At 37.9% G+C, this 17390-nt stretch overlaps 1 protein-coding gene across 3 annotated transcripts; it reads left to right on the forward strand.

Annotated features, from left to right (window-relative positions):
- Positions 1–1932: 1932 nt before the first annotated feature.
- Positions 1933–16234, forward strand: COPRS (coordinator of PRMT5 and differentiation stimulator). Of its 3 annotated transcripts, none has more exons than XM_070736002.1 (5): positions 1987–2068; positions 3770–3861; positions 9849–9933; positions 12879–13085; positions 15470–16234. In XM_070736002.1, the coding sequence occupies exons 2-5, from the start codon at positions 3859–3861 to the stop codon at positions 15640–15642; spliced, it is 468 nt and encodes a 155-aa protein (XP_070592103.1). In that variant the 5' UTR covers positions 1987–2068; positions 3770–3858; the 3' UTR covers positions 15643–16234. The 3 variants fall into 3 exon arrangements, with proteins under 3 accessions (XP_070592102.1, XP_070592103.1, XP_070592104.1); XM_070736003.1 differs by lacking the exon at positions 1987–2068 and adding an exon at positions 2081–2154; XM_070736001.1 differs by lacking the exon at positions 3770–3861 and having other exon boundaries at positions 1933–2068.
- The last annotated feature ends 1156 nt before the right edge of the window (positions 16235–17390 follow it).

Raw genomic sequence — 17390 nt, forward strand, 5'->3', positions numbered from 1 at the left:
AGTCTTATAAAAAATAAAATAAAGGTTATAAAGATTCTGGAATGATCTTCCATGCTTGCCAGACTTAACTATCATTTCAAGACTGAAGGGAGGACTCAAAGTCATACAAAGTCATGTGAAGGATTCTGCAAGAAAATGCGGGGAAAAATGCCTAAGCAAGAGTAGCTATCTGGAGAAAATATTTGGTAAGGAGATGCTATAAAGCAGGGTGTCAAACGTGTGGGCTGGATGTGTTATGTGCTGGCCTCTCCCAGTTTAGCAAAGGGGGGAAAAAAATCCCAATACGTCACATGATGACACAAGTTTGACACCGCTACCTGTATACTGCACGAGTCAAAAAGAGGGCGGGTAAAATATTTACTGACCCCTCGCATCCTGGACACAAATTGTTTCAACTCCTACCCTCAAAACGTCGCTACAGAGTACTGCACACCAAGACAACTAGACACAAGAACAGTTTTTTCCCGAACGCCATCACTCTACTAAACAAATAATTCCCTCAAAACTGTCAGACTTTCTACTAAATCTGCACTTCTATTCTACTAGTTTTCCTCATCATTCCTATCACCCATTTCCTCCCATGTTGACTGTATGACTGTAACTTGTTGCGTATATCCTAAGATTTTAATTAATATTGCTTCTTCATTGCTTATTTGACCCCTATGACAATCATTAAGTGTTGTATCACATGATTCTTGACAAATGTATATTTTATTTTATGTACGTTGAGAGCATATGCACCAAGACAAATTCCTTGTGTGTCCAATCACACTTGGCCAATAAAAATTCTATTCTATTCTATAAAGGATGACTAAAAAACGAGTCTGTAAACTTTTTTCCTGGATATCTCTCTTTTAGTTCTTTTAAATATTCAGAATCTACCTAGAACTAAAAGAGATCATCTGAATGCAGCCCAATTGCTGTGACTAAGATCTGGGAGGGAGTTTAGCAGATAGTACCTAGAGGAAATATGGAGAAGTGGTAATCAGTTAAAGTAATCAATTTAAACATTTATTTCATATAACATGAACACTCAGATATTCCTTCTGGCTGTCATTAGTAATGTGAAATTTGAGAGATGTCTTCTTCCAACTGATAACATAAAGAAGAAGCAGGTTCCAATGTTTTCTTTTTCCTTTACAAGAGAACCAAAATGATTCCTTTGCCTGCATTCATTTTTCAGAAGAGGGGGCTTCAATTAACAAAACCCTTTCCTCCTGAAATCCTCTCAATGCATCCATAGACCGTGGCAACTTTCAAAATTATAGAGACTTCAATGCACAGAATTGGCACTGTCTCTCAGCCCAACTCAGCTGACAGGACTGTGGTGGAAATAGAAATAGGAAGGACTACAGGTAGTCTTCCACTTACAACAGTTTGGTTACTGGCTGTTGCAGTCAATTACAACAGCACTGAAAAAAACCAACTTGTGACCATTTTTCATATGTAGGATGGTTGCACTTCCCCTATGGTCACACAATTTACATTCCGACAACTGGTTAATATTTATTATTAGTTATTATTAGTTAAACTTATATGCCGCCCAACTCCCGAGGGGACTTTATTTACAATGGTTATAGCCTCTCAGGGGCATGTGACCACCTTTTGCGACCTTGACAAAGAGAAGTCAATATGAGAAGCCGGATTCGGTGTTATCAACTTAACAACTGGCAGCGATTCCCTTAACAAACGTGGCAAGGAAAATTATATATATATTAAAAAGTCTCATTCAAGCCAACTTCTCACTTAGCCACATCCATTCTGGGCTCAATTGTAGTCGTTAAGCCGAGAATTTCCTTTCATGGGTAACTACGCGCTGGCCGTCTTAAGTTGTGTATGAAGGGAAGACAAAAAGGCGGGATTAAAATAAAGGAATAAATAAATTGCAGCAGGCGCGCCCGCGCGAGAAGTCAAATAGGCCCGGGTGGCAGACGAGGTGTAAAACTCGGGCTTGCGGTGGCCACGCCTTTGCCGAATTTTTGGGTTGGCTGACGGGCAGGAGTAGGGACAGCCCCGTCAGCCCGGCATGGAGACGGCCTCGCCTCATGGGCGTATCCTAGATTGCAGGGTGAGGCGGGAGCCCGTCTGACGGGGGCAGGAGGGGACACCTTTCATGGGCGCGAGGGCTGGGCGGCGGACTTGCAAGCCTTGAGGGTACATTTAGCCCGGGGGTCGGGTGGGGTGGTGGTGTCTCCAACCTTGGCAACTTTAAGACTTGTGAACTTCAACTCCCAGAATTCCTCAGCAAGGGAAAGCTGGCTGAGGTACTCTGAGAGTTGAAGTCTACAAGTCTTAAAAGTAGCCAAGGTTGGAGAAACCCCTGATTTAGCCGCCCTTGGGGAGGGGAGGGCTTTGCTTCCCAAGCGTAGGAAACACGTTTTAGAAACCGGTTCAAATGGAATGTTTATTTCTTCAATGTAGAACGGCGAGGCATTGACCGGGAAGTTGTGTAGATAATGCAGAGATTACTTACGGGACGCGAGAATCGGTTTGGGGGCATTTCAAAACTCGTGCTTTCGAGTTGATGCTTCTGTACTGACGAGGTTTTTTTTAATAGAGCGTTACTGGGGTGTGTGTGAGGCGACCGTTTTTAACGCTATCCGTGACGAATAGAAGTTAAATTCGAAGCATGCTAATTTCACTAGGAGGTTGTGTGGTTTATAAATGCAGAGGAAGTGCTGAGTGAACTTAATTGAATAAGATTAGGCAGCCATGTATCTTTCCTGAGTTTAAAAAAAAGATTTTAGGAAAGCTTTTCCCATTCTGGTACAGTAAGTCTCCACCTAGATTGGACTACAACTTTCATAGGTCTGGCACCAGGAAGGCATCTGGTTGAACAATATTTATTTATTTATTTGGATTTCTATGCCACTCTTCTCCCTAGGCTGAGGGTGGCTTACAAAAATAGGAATAATATACAAAATACAACAAAGGGAAACCCAGACATAAAACTAGTGCTAAAAATGTGCATTAAGGCAGTGTTTTCCAACCTTGGCAACTTGGAGATATTTGGACTTCAAGTCCCAGAATCCCCCAGCCAACAAATGCTGGCTGGGGAATTCTGGGAGTTGAAGTCCAAATATCTTCAAGTTGCCAAGATTAGGAAACATTGCATTAAGGGCTCAGATCATCCCTTCTTCCAAGCCATGACTGAAAAATCACTGCTGTACCCTGTATGGCATCATATTCTAATCATACAGCCACAAAGATCAGCTGATCTTTGTATCAAATTAGTTTGGAGTTTAAAGATAGTTTTTCTTCATACTTTAATTTTTTAGTTTCTTTAGATATATTTAAAGCCTTTCTGATTCTTTTTTGACTATATGGCTATATAGTAACACACGAAACTGTCTATATAGTTAAGAATCCAAGCTTTGTTTTAATTATTAGTAAGCACCAAGAAGGGATGTTTAACCATTTGTGCCTCAGTGTTGTCATATCAATGGCAATTATCTCATGCATTGGGGTGGGCTATTGCCGGATGGGGAGGGGATGCAGTGGGGTAGTGAAAATGGAGCTCCACCCCAGAGCACCGAATTGTACTGAAAAATGTTGAAAGAAAATGCAGGACGTCCTGCATAAGCTACGCCCACAGTGTGGTAGTAAAAATTTTGGTAGCCCTTCACTGCATGCATCCCAATTAGCTAAAAAGGTTCCTGCCTCACTACTGTTAATTTAAAATTCTGACATATAAAACACACATACTGATAGGTTTCCTAGTGGCCTATTTAGCATTGCATCTAACTTCCAGTTTGATATCTTTGAACAGTTTTGGCATTTATTTGGTGCATCACGTTTTTCTGCAATGCAAAGAGTCATGTGATGTAGCATCAGACACAAATTGACAGAAGAACAATAATGGTAAGCAGTGTGTGTAAGATTTAAAATTATTAGAAAAGCAGAGTTGTCAGAATACTTACAGCCCAGATTTTTGCAAAAAAAACCAGTGTGTAATTAAATATCTCGTGGAACCTAGCAGTAGAATAGGATTTATTGAAAGGACTAGGCAAAGGCCATAGGTATAGAAAGGTAGAGAATCAAAAAACTGGATGAGTGGAAGAAGGTTTACTAAATAGTATCCCGAGGGAGAATGCTTTGAGAATAGACAAGGAGATGTTTATATAGCAGTTTCATTTATTTTTGAGAGAGATGGGTGGTTTAGAAATATGAAATATAAATAAATATATAAACTAAATGTTTCTATAGAAGAAATAGTAAGCTTAAGAATATATTCAAAGGAAGGTAAGAGATGAAAGTACAGGTAGTCCTTGACTTACAACCACAATTGATCCCCAAACATCTGTTGCTAAGCAAAACATTTGTTAAGTGAATTTTGTCTCATGACTTTCATTGCCACAGTTAGGTGAATCAATGCAATTGTTTAGTTACACAGTTAAGTGAATTTGGCTTTCCCATTGCCTTTGCTTGTGAGAAGATTGCAAAAGGGAATCACATGATCCTGGGATACTGCAACCATCATAAATATGAATGTGTTGCCAAACTGGTGAATTTTCATCATATGGCCATGAGGGCTATAAGTGTGAAAAACAGTCGTAAGTAACTTTTTTCAGTGCCGATGTAACTTCAAACGGTCACTAAATGAACAAACAAATCAAGGACTACCTGTAATAGGGTAGATAAAATTATGGTTGCCAAGAAATAACATGATGGTGATATGTTGAAAGAAAGATGTGCTAAAGGGAAATAAATGGAGTAACAGTTAACAGAATAATTGGATGTTACATGTTAATAGATTCTGGGTTTTAAATCTAGATTTACAGACAATTTTGCTAATTGTGACTTCAATTAGCACAATTAATTGGTAAATAAGGACAGCAAGGCTTATGAAAAAGGAACATGCACCTTATACAGTAGTTTGAGTTGATATAACAAGCTTTTTTCCTAGGACCGAGGCTGTAAGCTTCCTGCTGGTTTTTATTGCTCCTTTCAGAACTTCTCTAATCTGCTTGGGCAAACAGTTTTAAGATTTGCTAAAAACTCAAAAAACTTACAAAGGGTGCTAGGTTGGAGTATATAGTATTTGTAACAAACTACAATAATGTCTTCATGATAGACAGTGCTATTGTAAAATATAATGTACTGTAGTTGCATTACAAAACCTGATATAGTTGCTTAAGTCATGACATTATGTCATATCATCATTCCCCCCACCCTATGACCATAAAATGAAATACAAAAATGCAGTCAACTGAAATCATAGTGTGGTAACTCAAGTATGTTTACAAGCAAATAATTCCTTTGAAAAATGCTAGGAAAAGAACCTTTACTGAAAATTCTCAGTACTTTTTTTAAAGAAATCAGATGGACATCAGGGATTATTACTGTCAATTTTTGAATTCTAGATGCTACTGGGAGCAACCCAGTGAAAACCAAACTGCCATTTGTTTGTTTGTTTGTTTATTATTTATTTGTTTATTAATTTAATTTCTATGCTGCCAAATATAAAACATCAATAATAGTACTAAAACCTCTAAAAACAGTTTAAAAAGCAATTTACAATACAGATATACCATTGTGGCTGGATTCTCGCTGGTTATCATCATAAGATCAACAGCCCCAGGCCTGTCAGAAATCCAGATCTTTACCGCTTTCCGGAAGACCAATAGGGTTGGGGTAGTCTGGATCTCAGGAGGTAACTGGTTCCAGAGAGCCGGGGCAACCACAGAGAAGGCCCAAAGAAGGCCAATTCTATGGGCCATTACCAGTAGCTGGGAGCTACATGGGAGAAGGTAGTATTGAAGGTAGTCTGGTCTTAAGCCCTGTAGGGCTTTAAAGGTAATGACCAACACCTTGATTTGCGTCTGGAGACCAATCGGGAGCCAGTGCAGTTTGCGGAGGATTGGTATAATGTGGATGTGCCTAGGTGCACACACAACAACTCGCACAGCTGCATTCTGGACCAACTGTAGTCTCTGAACACTTTTCAGGGATAGCCCCATGTAGAGCATGTTGCAATAATCTAACAATGAGGTGATAAGGGCATGAGTGACTGTGAGAAGAGCCTCACAGATCCAATTAGGGTCGCAATTGGTGTACTAAGTGAACCTGTGCAAAAGTCCCCCTAGCTACAGCTATCAAATGTTGGTCTAATCTTAGCCATGAGTCTAGGAGGACACCCAGATTGCGAACCTGTTCTGAGGAGGTAATTTCTCTCCCCCCCCTCCCGAACCAAGGATGGACAGTCGATATAGTCTTTTGGAGGCAATACTCACAGCCACTCAGGCTTGTCAGGGTTAAGTCTGAGTGTGTTAACTCCCATTTAGACCCTCACAGCTTCCAGGCACTGACACATCATATCCACTGCTTCACTGAACTGACGCTGATACCTCACCCCGTGTCGTTGGATGATCTTACCCAGTGGTTTCATGTAGATGTCAAATAGGAAAGGAGAGAGGACTGAACCCTGAGGCACCCCACAAAAGAGAGGTTTTGGGGTCGACCTCTGTCCTCTTACCAACACCGGCTGCGACCGGCCAGAGAGATAGGAGGAGAACCACCATATCACGGTGCCTCCTACTCCCAACTCCCTTAGTTGTCGCAGAAGGATACCACGGTCAAGCCATCAGAAATTGCTAAACATGCTATATAATTAAAATATTTTTATTCCAAAGTACAGTTTTTATCCCTGGCAACAATTTAATTAAATTCTGTTCTTCATGTTCTACAGGTTAGCTGTCTTATATTTAACAAAATATTTTTTAAATGTATGCCTTCTGTTTAATGTTTTAGATTGTGTATATGAACACTCCAATGTGATAGTACTTTCAGAAATAAAAATTCCGCTCTGATCATAATTTTTAACTCATTAACATTTTACGTTTTAGGAGATTGAATTTTGGGAGAGCTACAGTATAGCCAACAAGTAGTCATTGTATTGAATTAGATATGGTTCCTTTATATGGGCATTCATATTTTTGAGGATAGGAAATGGTGCCTCCTTTAGCCATCTTAACTTTTCTTAACTTTTCTTAATCCACATGATAGAGTAAAGCCTTAATTTCCAGATCAAATTTGTTTACATGAATGCTTATGGACCATGTATCAGCCCCACGAGCACTTTTAGAAAGCCAGCATGGTGTAGTTCAGTCCTGTTTTGTCTAGGGGGGGAAAAAAAAGAGAAAGCTACTCTGAATTCAGAGTGTATCCTTTGGCTCTAGTATAACAGAGAAATCTCAGTTTTTCTTCTGATAGATGACTGGCTAAATGCATGTGACAACCATTTTGTGATGAGGCAAATCCATCGATGGCTGCCATTTTGTAGATGGACATAATATCCTTTTAAATTTCTAAAACATGCCACGCAGTCCAAAAAATTGCCTATGCCTGATCTGGAGAAATCATCTATTTTCTGTAGATTTTTTATTCCTTGAAAAATATTTGCATTTTAATCAGGGATTTCTCAGTGTTATTCCTAAAAATTAGACAGCGTTGTCACTTGGCCGGTTTCAAGTTATCTGGGTAGAAAAGTGTTTGTTTTTCTTTTCTTTTTTCTTACTTTAGATAAGTGCTTCTCAACCATTTCCTTCATTATCCAAAATTACTTATCAGAAGATCAAACTCAAGGCCTGTGGGATGGATCCAGACTGTGGGATGCTTAGATCTGGCCTATGGGCCACCCTGGAAACAGTGAAGGACGGGCCCATGGTGACTCTGACAGTGAAAAGAAGAGCTAGCAGAGGACTGCAGGAGGCTGTCACAGCAAAAATGGAGCTCAGGAGCCCATTTTTGCTGGCAGAATGGTCAGGACATTAAAGGCAGCCCCAACACTAGTAATGTCAAACTGGCCATGTCCACCTCACCCGAGGTCAAAGACAATCCTGATGTGGCCCTCAATGAAATTGAATTTGACATCCCTGGTATAGTAGTTCTTTAAGTCATTACCCACAAAAACCCCACTTCTCCAATGCACTCGCAAGGAGAGTCCAATATGGGTAATTGTCTAGTCTGATTGGTAGGGACTGAGTTTAATTTAAATATTAAGAAGGTACCGCCCCCTGGCCCCTCAGTCAAAAAAACTCAGTCGCAGTAAAGGGACTTAGAGTTTTTTCCTCTTAAGCATTCTATTTTAATGTATTAAATAACTTTTTTGTTCTTTCTCCTTATTAACAGGTAAGAAGAGTCTTCATATTAACTTACTTTAGAGCAGCATAGGGGGGACACTCTCCGGGGGTCTCCCCCTCTCGCCTGCAGCTCCTCCCCCTATAGACCCTCATTCAGCCATAACATTACTTCTATTATATAAAGAATTTATCTGAAAAGGGAGTGAGCCACCGGGTTGCTGACCTCCGCGGTCTCCCTGGTTGTTTAAAAGAGCGGTGACTTCGGAAGGGTCCACCCCCTCCGAAGAACATACCCGATCTGTTGGCTGGCGAGGACTCAAACCGCATTCAACAGCTACGTGTGGAGATTGCTGGCCATTCACGAGGAGGAAGATCGCGGCATTAATTCCAAAAACAAAAAGGAAGAAGCTTCGTATTTAGTGGGGCCTCAGATTGGGCGGGAAGCCTGAGCAGCGCCTCAGCCAGTCACGGTTGCTATGGAAACCAGGACAAGGCACAACGGCCGCCATTTTGAAATGGGGCGGAGATACCAGGGTCACCATGGCGACTGTTACGGTCCCTCTCCCCGTACTGGAGGTTTCCAGATCACCTGGTTTCCCTCAACCAAGGGGACATCCTTCATCCGGACCCACAGTGGTGGCAACTGACCGTGTGGCACTTGAGGGGGATCGCCTAAAGCGCCAACATCTACCAGACACGGTCATTGCTACCATTCAAGCCACACGCAGACCATCTACTAGGAGAATTTATCAGGCCACATGGTCAGCGTTCTGTGATTTTTGCAGACCGCTGGAAGTAGATCCTCAGTCGGCATCACCGGAAATTGGCTCCATCGACATTCATTAAACATTACCGTATTGACTCATTCGCTTCCTTGGAAGCAGCCTTTGGGAGGAGAGTGTTACAAAGGGTGTGCTCGACTCCAGCGCCCCTGGTCCAGCCTTCTCCCTCTCTCTAATTGGAACTTGGGTACATCCCATATTGGACTCTCCTTGCGAGTACATTGGAGAAGAACCGTTGAACTTACCTGAACGGTCTTCTCTGTACACCGCAAGGAGAGTCCAAACCCACCCGACTTTGGACCAGGATCACTGGACCTTTATATGGTTGATGAGTTTAACGTTATCTTGGCTTTCTTGTTATTCAATAAAAAGGGTTTAGGGTTTACTGCTCCTTTGTTTTTTTTTTTGACTGAGGGGCCAGGGGGCGGTACCTTAATATTTAAATTAAACTCAGTCCCTACTAATCAGACTGGAGAATTACCCACATTGGACTCTCCTTGCGGTGCATCGAGAAGACCATTCAGGTAAGTTCAATGGTTCTTTTACCCAATTTATCCAGGTTTGGGGAGCATTTGTCATTATACATTAAAAGCAGAATTTCTGTTTCAGATTTCATGATTACATTATCTGCAATTCTGAACTGAGGAAACAATATTATACTATCCTTACGGCAAATGCCATTGCTTCTTTATGACAAATAGAAAGATTGGCCTTACAAGCTTCACAAGATTTTCTTTTCAAGAAGATAATCAAAGTCATTAATTAACAAGTTAAAGTTTAATATTCTCACTATGAAATTAACATTAAAATACATTTACAATTCCATATTTTAATAACAGGAACTTAAGGTCAATCTTTTTCAAAAAGACAGATTTAACTCAGCTTTCAAGGATTATATCTGTTATCCAGCAATTTCGGGAGTATTTATATGAAAACAGTAGAAGATGAGAATCATTAAAAAAAAAAAAGTTTTTCTGCCTTGCAGATTGAAGTTAATGGATCCTCCATTACTGAACAGCAGGAAGTTGAAATAAAGAAGGCAAAGACATTCATTTGGAAACCTTGGAAAGGTATTTAGAGAAAAGTAACTACACTTCTAGAAGAAGAAACAATAACTCAGTTGTAGAATACATACACTGTATGAGTAGATTTGCATGTTAGATTAAAGCCTTGTTCAGCTGTTGTGCAGTTCAGTGCACAAGGAAAATGAGGATTTAGATTGTTGGCGACAATACTGATTTTGTAACCGCTTAGAGCTGCTGTAAAACACTATGAAGCTGTATATAAGTCTAAATGCTATTGCTATTAGTAACTGAGTTGTTACTGAACAAGTTAGTGAGAGATGGTCTACATAAGTATAGTATAGCTGACTGTTGCTGGCAGCCTTTCTACATATGTCTAGGCTCCCATGTGATGTACAATCTGGCATTATGGTTTAATTCAGTGAGCCAAAATCCAGTAACATGGCTTATTTTACCAAACTATTAAGGTTTACTGTTGGATTTTCTAAATTTTATTCTTAATTTAAGCCTTTTACTGGCAAGATGAAGCACAAAAGAAATAACTGCACATAAAATAGAAGTAATGAGTTAATCACAAGAGACTTAAAAAACTGGAATTAAAAAGAAACCTTAAATAAGATAAACTGAAATAGAATAGAACATAGCAAATAAAAATAGAACAGGAAAAATGTTCAAAATGTCTCCGTTACAATATAGAAAAAGAAAACAAAAATATAGTTAAGGAAGCCATGTCTGATTTTCTTCACATCAGATATAAACATATTTAAAACAATTTTCCCATTCAAAATTATATAACATGGTACTTTTAATATTCTGCTCTTATTAATCAGTGAATCCAGATATCATTGCTATTGTGGTTTAAATAGTATTTAAAGGACAAATTATGAAACACAGTTTTAGCTTTTAAAAGCTTGATGGTAGCAATTGAACTACTCTCTTTAAAATGGAAAAAGCCCAGAATTTCTTTGACACTGTTTTTAGCTTTGACAGCAATGGATCTAATTTGTTTCCTTCAACTTCTAGAAGCTTAAAAAATTATGCCAAGGTATTTAAAATCTGGAACATGTTCAGTTTTATTATTTCTTATTTGCCATAAACATCTGAAGAGATTTTCTTTCCTAGAAAGATTAAATTTTGGTTTTGGAAATACAGTAGTTGCTTATAAGACTTCTCTTTTTACAATATTTATTTATTTTATATCCTGCTGTTATTATTTTGTTAAAACCCTAAGCTTCTCTTAAGGGCCACTTAGGAAGCAAAATAATAGTTGGTTCATTGGCATATAGTGTCATTATCAAATGTCTCTCACGGAATTTAGGATGTTTGGAGCAACTACCACCGATGTCCACATAAATATTGAAGCACAGGGTACTAGAATGCAACCCTATTTTGTGCCTCAATAAGTTGGAACATCTGCAGTAAGATAGCCAGCTCTATTCTCATCTGACTTGATGATTGTGTGTTCATATTGTATTGTTATTGGAATGAGTGGCTACTGGTCAATGAATGAGAGGGACATTTTTCATCAGAATCTGTTCCTTGAAATAAAACTGAAGAATTGTTTTAAATAATGATTATGTATAAAAGATGACTTTGCTCATACATTTATATTTTTTTGTTAGAAATTGTAAATTGGCACACTGGTTCACTACATTCCTTAAGTTCTGCTAGAAATTTCTCTTGTTATACTCAATCCAAAAACTTATAACAAGGAAATAGGCATATCATGTTTTAAGCTCATTTTGTAGGCTAACTATGAAGGATTTCCATTTTTTTTGCCATTTTTAGAGAAGGAGAATGGTTACAGAACTCCAGTCATCAAATGTTTGAAGTGTTTTATTGATGTGTTTAAAAGAATACCAAAACAGGGATGTATAAAGCAGCATTTCCCTTTAGCAGCTTAGGTGATATTAGATCACTGCTGGGGGCTTTCCTGCTTTACAATTGATCAATTTGTTTAAGAATCTCTGAATAGAAAAACAATAGTAGATGTGGGGTGAAGAAATATGTGATATTTAGAAGAGAAAAGGCTAAATAGCTTACTACAATCTCTTTCCATCTAGCATCTGAAATCCTAGCCTTCAAATGTTGATTCCCCTTACATATCAAGCAAGTAGTTAACTTCAAAATAGGAAAGTATTATTTTCCACAGCCTGAAAAAAAAATCACATATGTTGGGCAAAGCCCCCCCAGTCAATTTTTTCTGAAGCTTTTTCTGAGCAGTTAATTGATCAATAGCAATAGCTTCGACTTATATACAGCTTCACAGAGCTTTACAGCCCAATCTAAAGCAGTTTACAGAGTCAGCATATCACTCCCAACAATCTGGGTCCTCGGAAGGATGGAAGGCTGAGTCAACCTTGAGCCTGGTGAGTTTTGAACTGATGAACTACAGCCAGCAGTCAGCAGAAGCAGCTTGCAGTATTGCACTCTAACCACTGTGCCACCAAGGCACATCAACATGAGGGATTGCTCACTCTGTAGTTTTTAAACCCAGTTTAAACCCAGTTACTACTATATATAGTATAACATACTTGGGTTTCTGAGTGGTGCAGGCAAATTTATTCCTAGCTTTTTGCATTAGTTAATAGTAGCTGAAAGACAAGTTGTCTAAGATGTATATACATGGCTTGGGCCTTTGCTGGGTTTGAAATTGTTAGCAGGTGTCCCTGAAACTGATCCAGCAAATCTGAGGATAATGCAAAATGTATTCATTGTGCGTGCTTTGCAATTCATGTGGTTAATTCAGTCTCGGTAACTGCCATCCTTTCTCTTGATGTTAGTTGGTGAAATGGGCAAAGGGTAATAAATGGAGGTAGTTGCTGTCTGGTCAAAATGCAACTATCATATTAAATAAATTGCATGGAGCCAGCCTAACATTGTTTGTACTTTATCTCTGCCCTCCCCCCCCAATACCAGTATATAAGATCATCATCATCATCCTTATGATTATTTATATATATACAGTATATATATGGCTACTTTCTTTGTAGAGCTAACAGAAAAGGTGGAGGCAAAAATAAGTAATCTTGAGGATTCTGATGATTTTGAAGACTTCCAATCAGAAAATGAAGACTGTAAATCAGACAATGAAGATTACAATATAGCTGTTTTTCCTGAAATGACAACAGTTACACAGTATGAAGAAGAGGACTGGGATAAGGAAATGGAAGAGTCTGAAAACAATAAAAACTCTTATGGTAAGGGAATACTTATTTATGATTTTTTCCCCAAACATGTTAGGAAACTTAATGACTGGGAAAAATACATCATGTATTTGTCAGACTACTCATTGGACAAATGAAAGCACTGATATATTAATTTCTTGGTACTTCGTATGAGAAAATGAAGAACACAGTTATATCTGTCATGTTTCAGGAGCGTGGTTCTAGACTGTATCTAAATTTTAAATAGATATTAGAATGTTACTGATCTCTGATACAAATAAGGCTTCCAGCATTATTCAAGCTGGCATAGTTATATCTATTGAATAAATTTAATTGTATGTAAGTGTGGCTCTGCAAGATATTCAGGTTGCCTTCTTTCTGATCTTAAATAATTGTCATGTTACAACAGGGTCAATTCTGAGGTTCAGTAGACTACCCAGGAACTTGCTAAGACAGAAAATAGGAGAGAATTGCAACTAAGCACTTCCACTATCGTTAATTTGACAGAAGTTATATTATGAAAATATAAATATATTAATTCTTAAAATTGCACCCTGGTTTGGGATTAAATAATAGAAACTCTTAAATAGAAAGGGCTAGTCATTTGCTAGTAAATATCTGGTATAGTAGCTATATCTCCTCCTTTTTTTATTCATTACCTTTGAGATTTTTCATAAATTGTGAAGCATTTTTTCAAATATTTATACTGCTTCCTTAGTTTCTTTCCTTTACATATTTTACAAATACTTGTCCCCCTGATACTTTAATTTAATTGCCATTTTAATTATTGATAATGATTCCATAGTAATCCTTCAGTAATTTTCTCTTAAATATTCACAGTTGGGCTGTAAGTTTAGAATAGTTCTGTAGTTTCAATGAAGAACACAATTCTCTGCAAAACCCTAGTTGAAAATACAAGTTCTTTCTAACTAGAGCTGTAACTTCAGTTTTATAATTGTTTTGAATTTAAAAATCATTTATTCAAGATACAAACCATCCCTCTGTCTTTTAATCAAGTAATGAAAATACAATATCTATAATAATGTTAGGATAGTAATATACTAACTTATTCTTTGAAGTATAAGAATAGCAACAGACTCAAGTTCAACCCTGATAAGACGGAATGGCTGTGGGTTTTGCCTCCCAAGGACAATTCCATCTGTCTGCCCATTACCCTGGGAGGGGGAAATTACTGACCTCCTCAGAGAGGGTCCGCAACTTGGGCATCCTCCTCAATCCACAGCTAACATTAGAGAACCATCTTTCGGCTGTGGCGAGGGTGGCGTTTGCCCAGGTTTGCCTGGTGCACCAGTTGCGGCCCTATTTGGACCGGGAGTCACTGCTCACAGTCACTCATGCCCTCATCACCTCGAGGTTCAACTACTGAGGATTACGAGGATTACATGTAGTGCCATTTTTATCCTTTGGCTCAATTAGCAAAAGAGCAAACTGACTCAGACACTTTTATTCTTATTATTTTTGTGTTTTATCTTGATTTGTCTTATTTCTTAATGTTTTAAAGAACAAGCCTGTGTTTTCAATAATTTTTTAGAATTAATTTAATGATTTCTTTAATTTCTTTAATCAGAATTTAATGTAATTATCAGAGGGATAATTAAAGGTAATGTAACAAGGATGAAATACATATTTTTTTTCTAAATGGAAAGATCTTTCTTCTTTTAATTGCCATTTTTCTTCATTTCTGTAAAATGTTAAACTAGTGGTGTGATGTGGAGAAGAGTTGCATATTGCCATTTAAGGAATGCACATTTTTCTTTCTTGTCTCTAGTATTATTTTTCTGAGTCTTATGCTCTTTTTTCCTTACGAGAACTTGCTGAAGTTTTTTTAGCAGCAAGTATAAGGAAAGTTACTGAGTATTGCAAGGTTTCACAGTGTGTTGATTAGTAGTCCTTCATAAAATATTGCCTATAAATTAAAAACATATGTAGTGTTTATTAAATTAAAATTGAAAACAGTTTTTTTTGTAAAGTTAATTAATTACATTTTTCTGTAACACGAAGATTTTATGACTTGTTCCTGGTTTAACTGGATGAAGATGATTATTGACTCCTAGAATAATAAGTTTTGTTTATAGCTGCTGTATTGTTTACTTCTCTCTGTTAACTGAGCTTTCTAATCATATTGGTTGAAGAACACATTTTGTTTCCTCTTTCTTTTAACAAAGAGAAAATAGCATGTTCCCAGCACCATTAGCTTAAGATCCTTGGAGGAAGGACTGAATATAAATGAGCATAATAATATGTATAATAAAGCATTTCTTCAGAAGTTAATTGAATCTTAGCTTGGGTAATTTTGCAATCTATATACCGGTATATATATATATACAGATTAACTTCAGCATTGTACAACAATGTATATAGTGCATTTTTACATTGTTCCCAAATTGCGTCTTTAGATTTGGACGATATTATCTACTGTGGAAGTTTCTGGGATGGCAATGGACAGGCATCCTCTTCAGTTCAAGAAGAACCTCTGTATGACCCAAGTTTACATCACGTAGCACCGTTGAGTTTGATTCACTTAAAAGCTATGACAGAGGATGGACAATTTGAAGATGCTGTTGACTGAAACATTCCCAGCAGTGGGACAAAAATACTTAAGTTCTAAATCAATAATTTCTCCATTCAACTGCACAAAATTGAAATGACTGGATGCCTTATAAGAATCTAGAGTACTGAAATATTAGGGACTGGATAGATCCAACTTTGTATCACCTTTTGGTTTAAACAAACTTGAAATGATTTAGGTTTAATTTGTAAAGTGGCTATTGCTGTTAAAGTGCTGTTAACTATTTTATGTTATTTTAATTTTGGGTTTGTCTTGCAAGCCTTCACTGAATGACAATGCACATTTATTTCCATCTTTTGACACTCAGCGAGAGTTTCTGAAACTATAGTTCCACGTTTTAATATGTTGAAGGTCATTGGGATGCTGGTTGGGGGATAATAACAAGATTATTCTTCAGGAATACAGGCTATTTCATTTTGTATGGCATATGTATGTGTTTTATTTAACATAATAAACATACAGAAATGCTGATAGAATATACTGTTTGGCTAGGGTCTGGATAATTATGTTCACCTCTGATTTATTCTTTAAAAATATTGCTTATAAAATAATAACAAAAAGGAAAAGAACAAACACAAAAAGAAATTAAAAATATATCCTCGTACTGAAAAATAAATGAAATAAGATACAGGAGAGAAAACAGATTTTAATATGTTTTAGAACAATATAAAGTAACAATTCTATATATAATGCAAACAGTATTAAAGTGTGTGTGTGTGTGTGTTTCTAATACATTTATATCATGCTGTCATGCTTTTTTCCCCAACATTCTGTACTTTAAAAATGAGTCTCCTATTTCCTTATATTTGTGCATGCGGAGTTTATAGGCTCTCATAGGTAGCAAGTGTAATCAGGTCTTCAATCCATTGAGTGAATGGGGCTAAACATTTATCCTCCCAATGTTGCAATATCAGCCTTTTAGGTATAATAGGGGCACGGAAAATCCATTTTCCCTGTATAATTTCCCTGTATAAAGTCATATATGATTTATTTATGCAAGCTTAATATAAATTAATTGATAGTGGCTATAGAGATACACATAAATAAAGACTGGTTGCTATTGTTAAGTAAACGAATATAGTTCTAAACTGTCCTCATTTTATTAGGGTAGTGTAGAAAATTTCATTGGATTTTGGATAGGTGGATGGATGTAGTGAAGGGCTATCAAAATTTTTACTACCACGCTGTGGGCGTGGCTTATGTAGGACGCCCTGCATTTTCTTTCAACATCTTTCAGTGCAAATTGGGTGCTCTGGGGTGGAGTTCCATGTTCACTACTCCACTGCATTTCCCCTCCATCTGGGCAGTAGCCCACCCCTGGATGGATGGACAGAAAGATATTCTGAATATGCAACATACATATATGATAACATTCCAGAAATGCTGTAAGATTAATTTAGACCCTAGAACAGCATCTAGGGACCGGATTATTTGGTTCTAACCAACAAGTCCACAAGGCCCCAATTGGGAGCTAGGGGAGGGCAAGGGATCTCCCTCCTGCCTCTGTGTCAACACCCCAAGTTGGTGCTTTCCAAGATTAGGAAAGTCACTTTTTTGGGCAGAGGGTGTGTCAAAGTATATAGTGAGATGGGTGCGGTTGATGAGCCACAAAATCTACTGCCCCTACAGCATTCTTGCCATGCCTCAGGACCTCAAGGTTGAGGGAATGTAGACAAGCCTTTCAGCTGTTCTGAAACATTTTTCTTGTTGCTTGCAAAGGCAGCAACAAGTGCTGTTTTGGATGGAGA

The sequence above is a fragment of the Erythrolamprus reginae genome, chromosome 2, assembly GCF_031021105.1.
Source record: "Erythrolamprus reginae isolate rEryReg1 chromosome 2, rEryReg1.hap1, whole genome shotgun sequence".
Taxonomy (NCBI): Eukaryota; Metazoa; Chordata; class Lepidosauria; order Squamata; family Dipsadidae; genus Erythrolamprus; species Erythrolamprus reginae.

Coding starts and splice junctions, on each gene's coding strand:
- COPRS (XM_070736001.1), top strand. CDS start 2,027: ATGGAGACGGCCTCGCCTCATGGGCGTATCCTAGATTGCAGG. Junction 2,069..9,848: donor GGCGTATCCTAGATTGCAGG/GTGAGGCGGGAG, acceptor TCTGCCTTGCAG/ATTGAAGTTAATGGATCCTC. Junction 13,086..15,469: donor AAACAATAAAAACTCTTATG/GTAAGGGAATAC, acceptor TTGCGTCTTTAG/ATTTGGACGATATTATCTAC.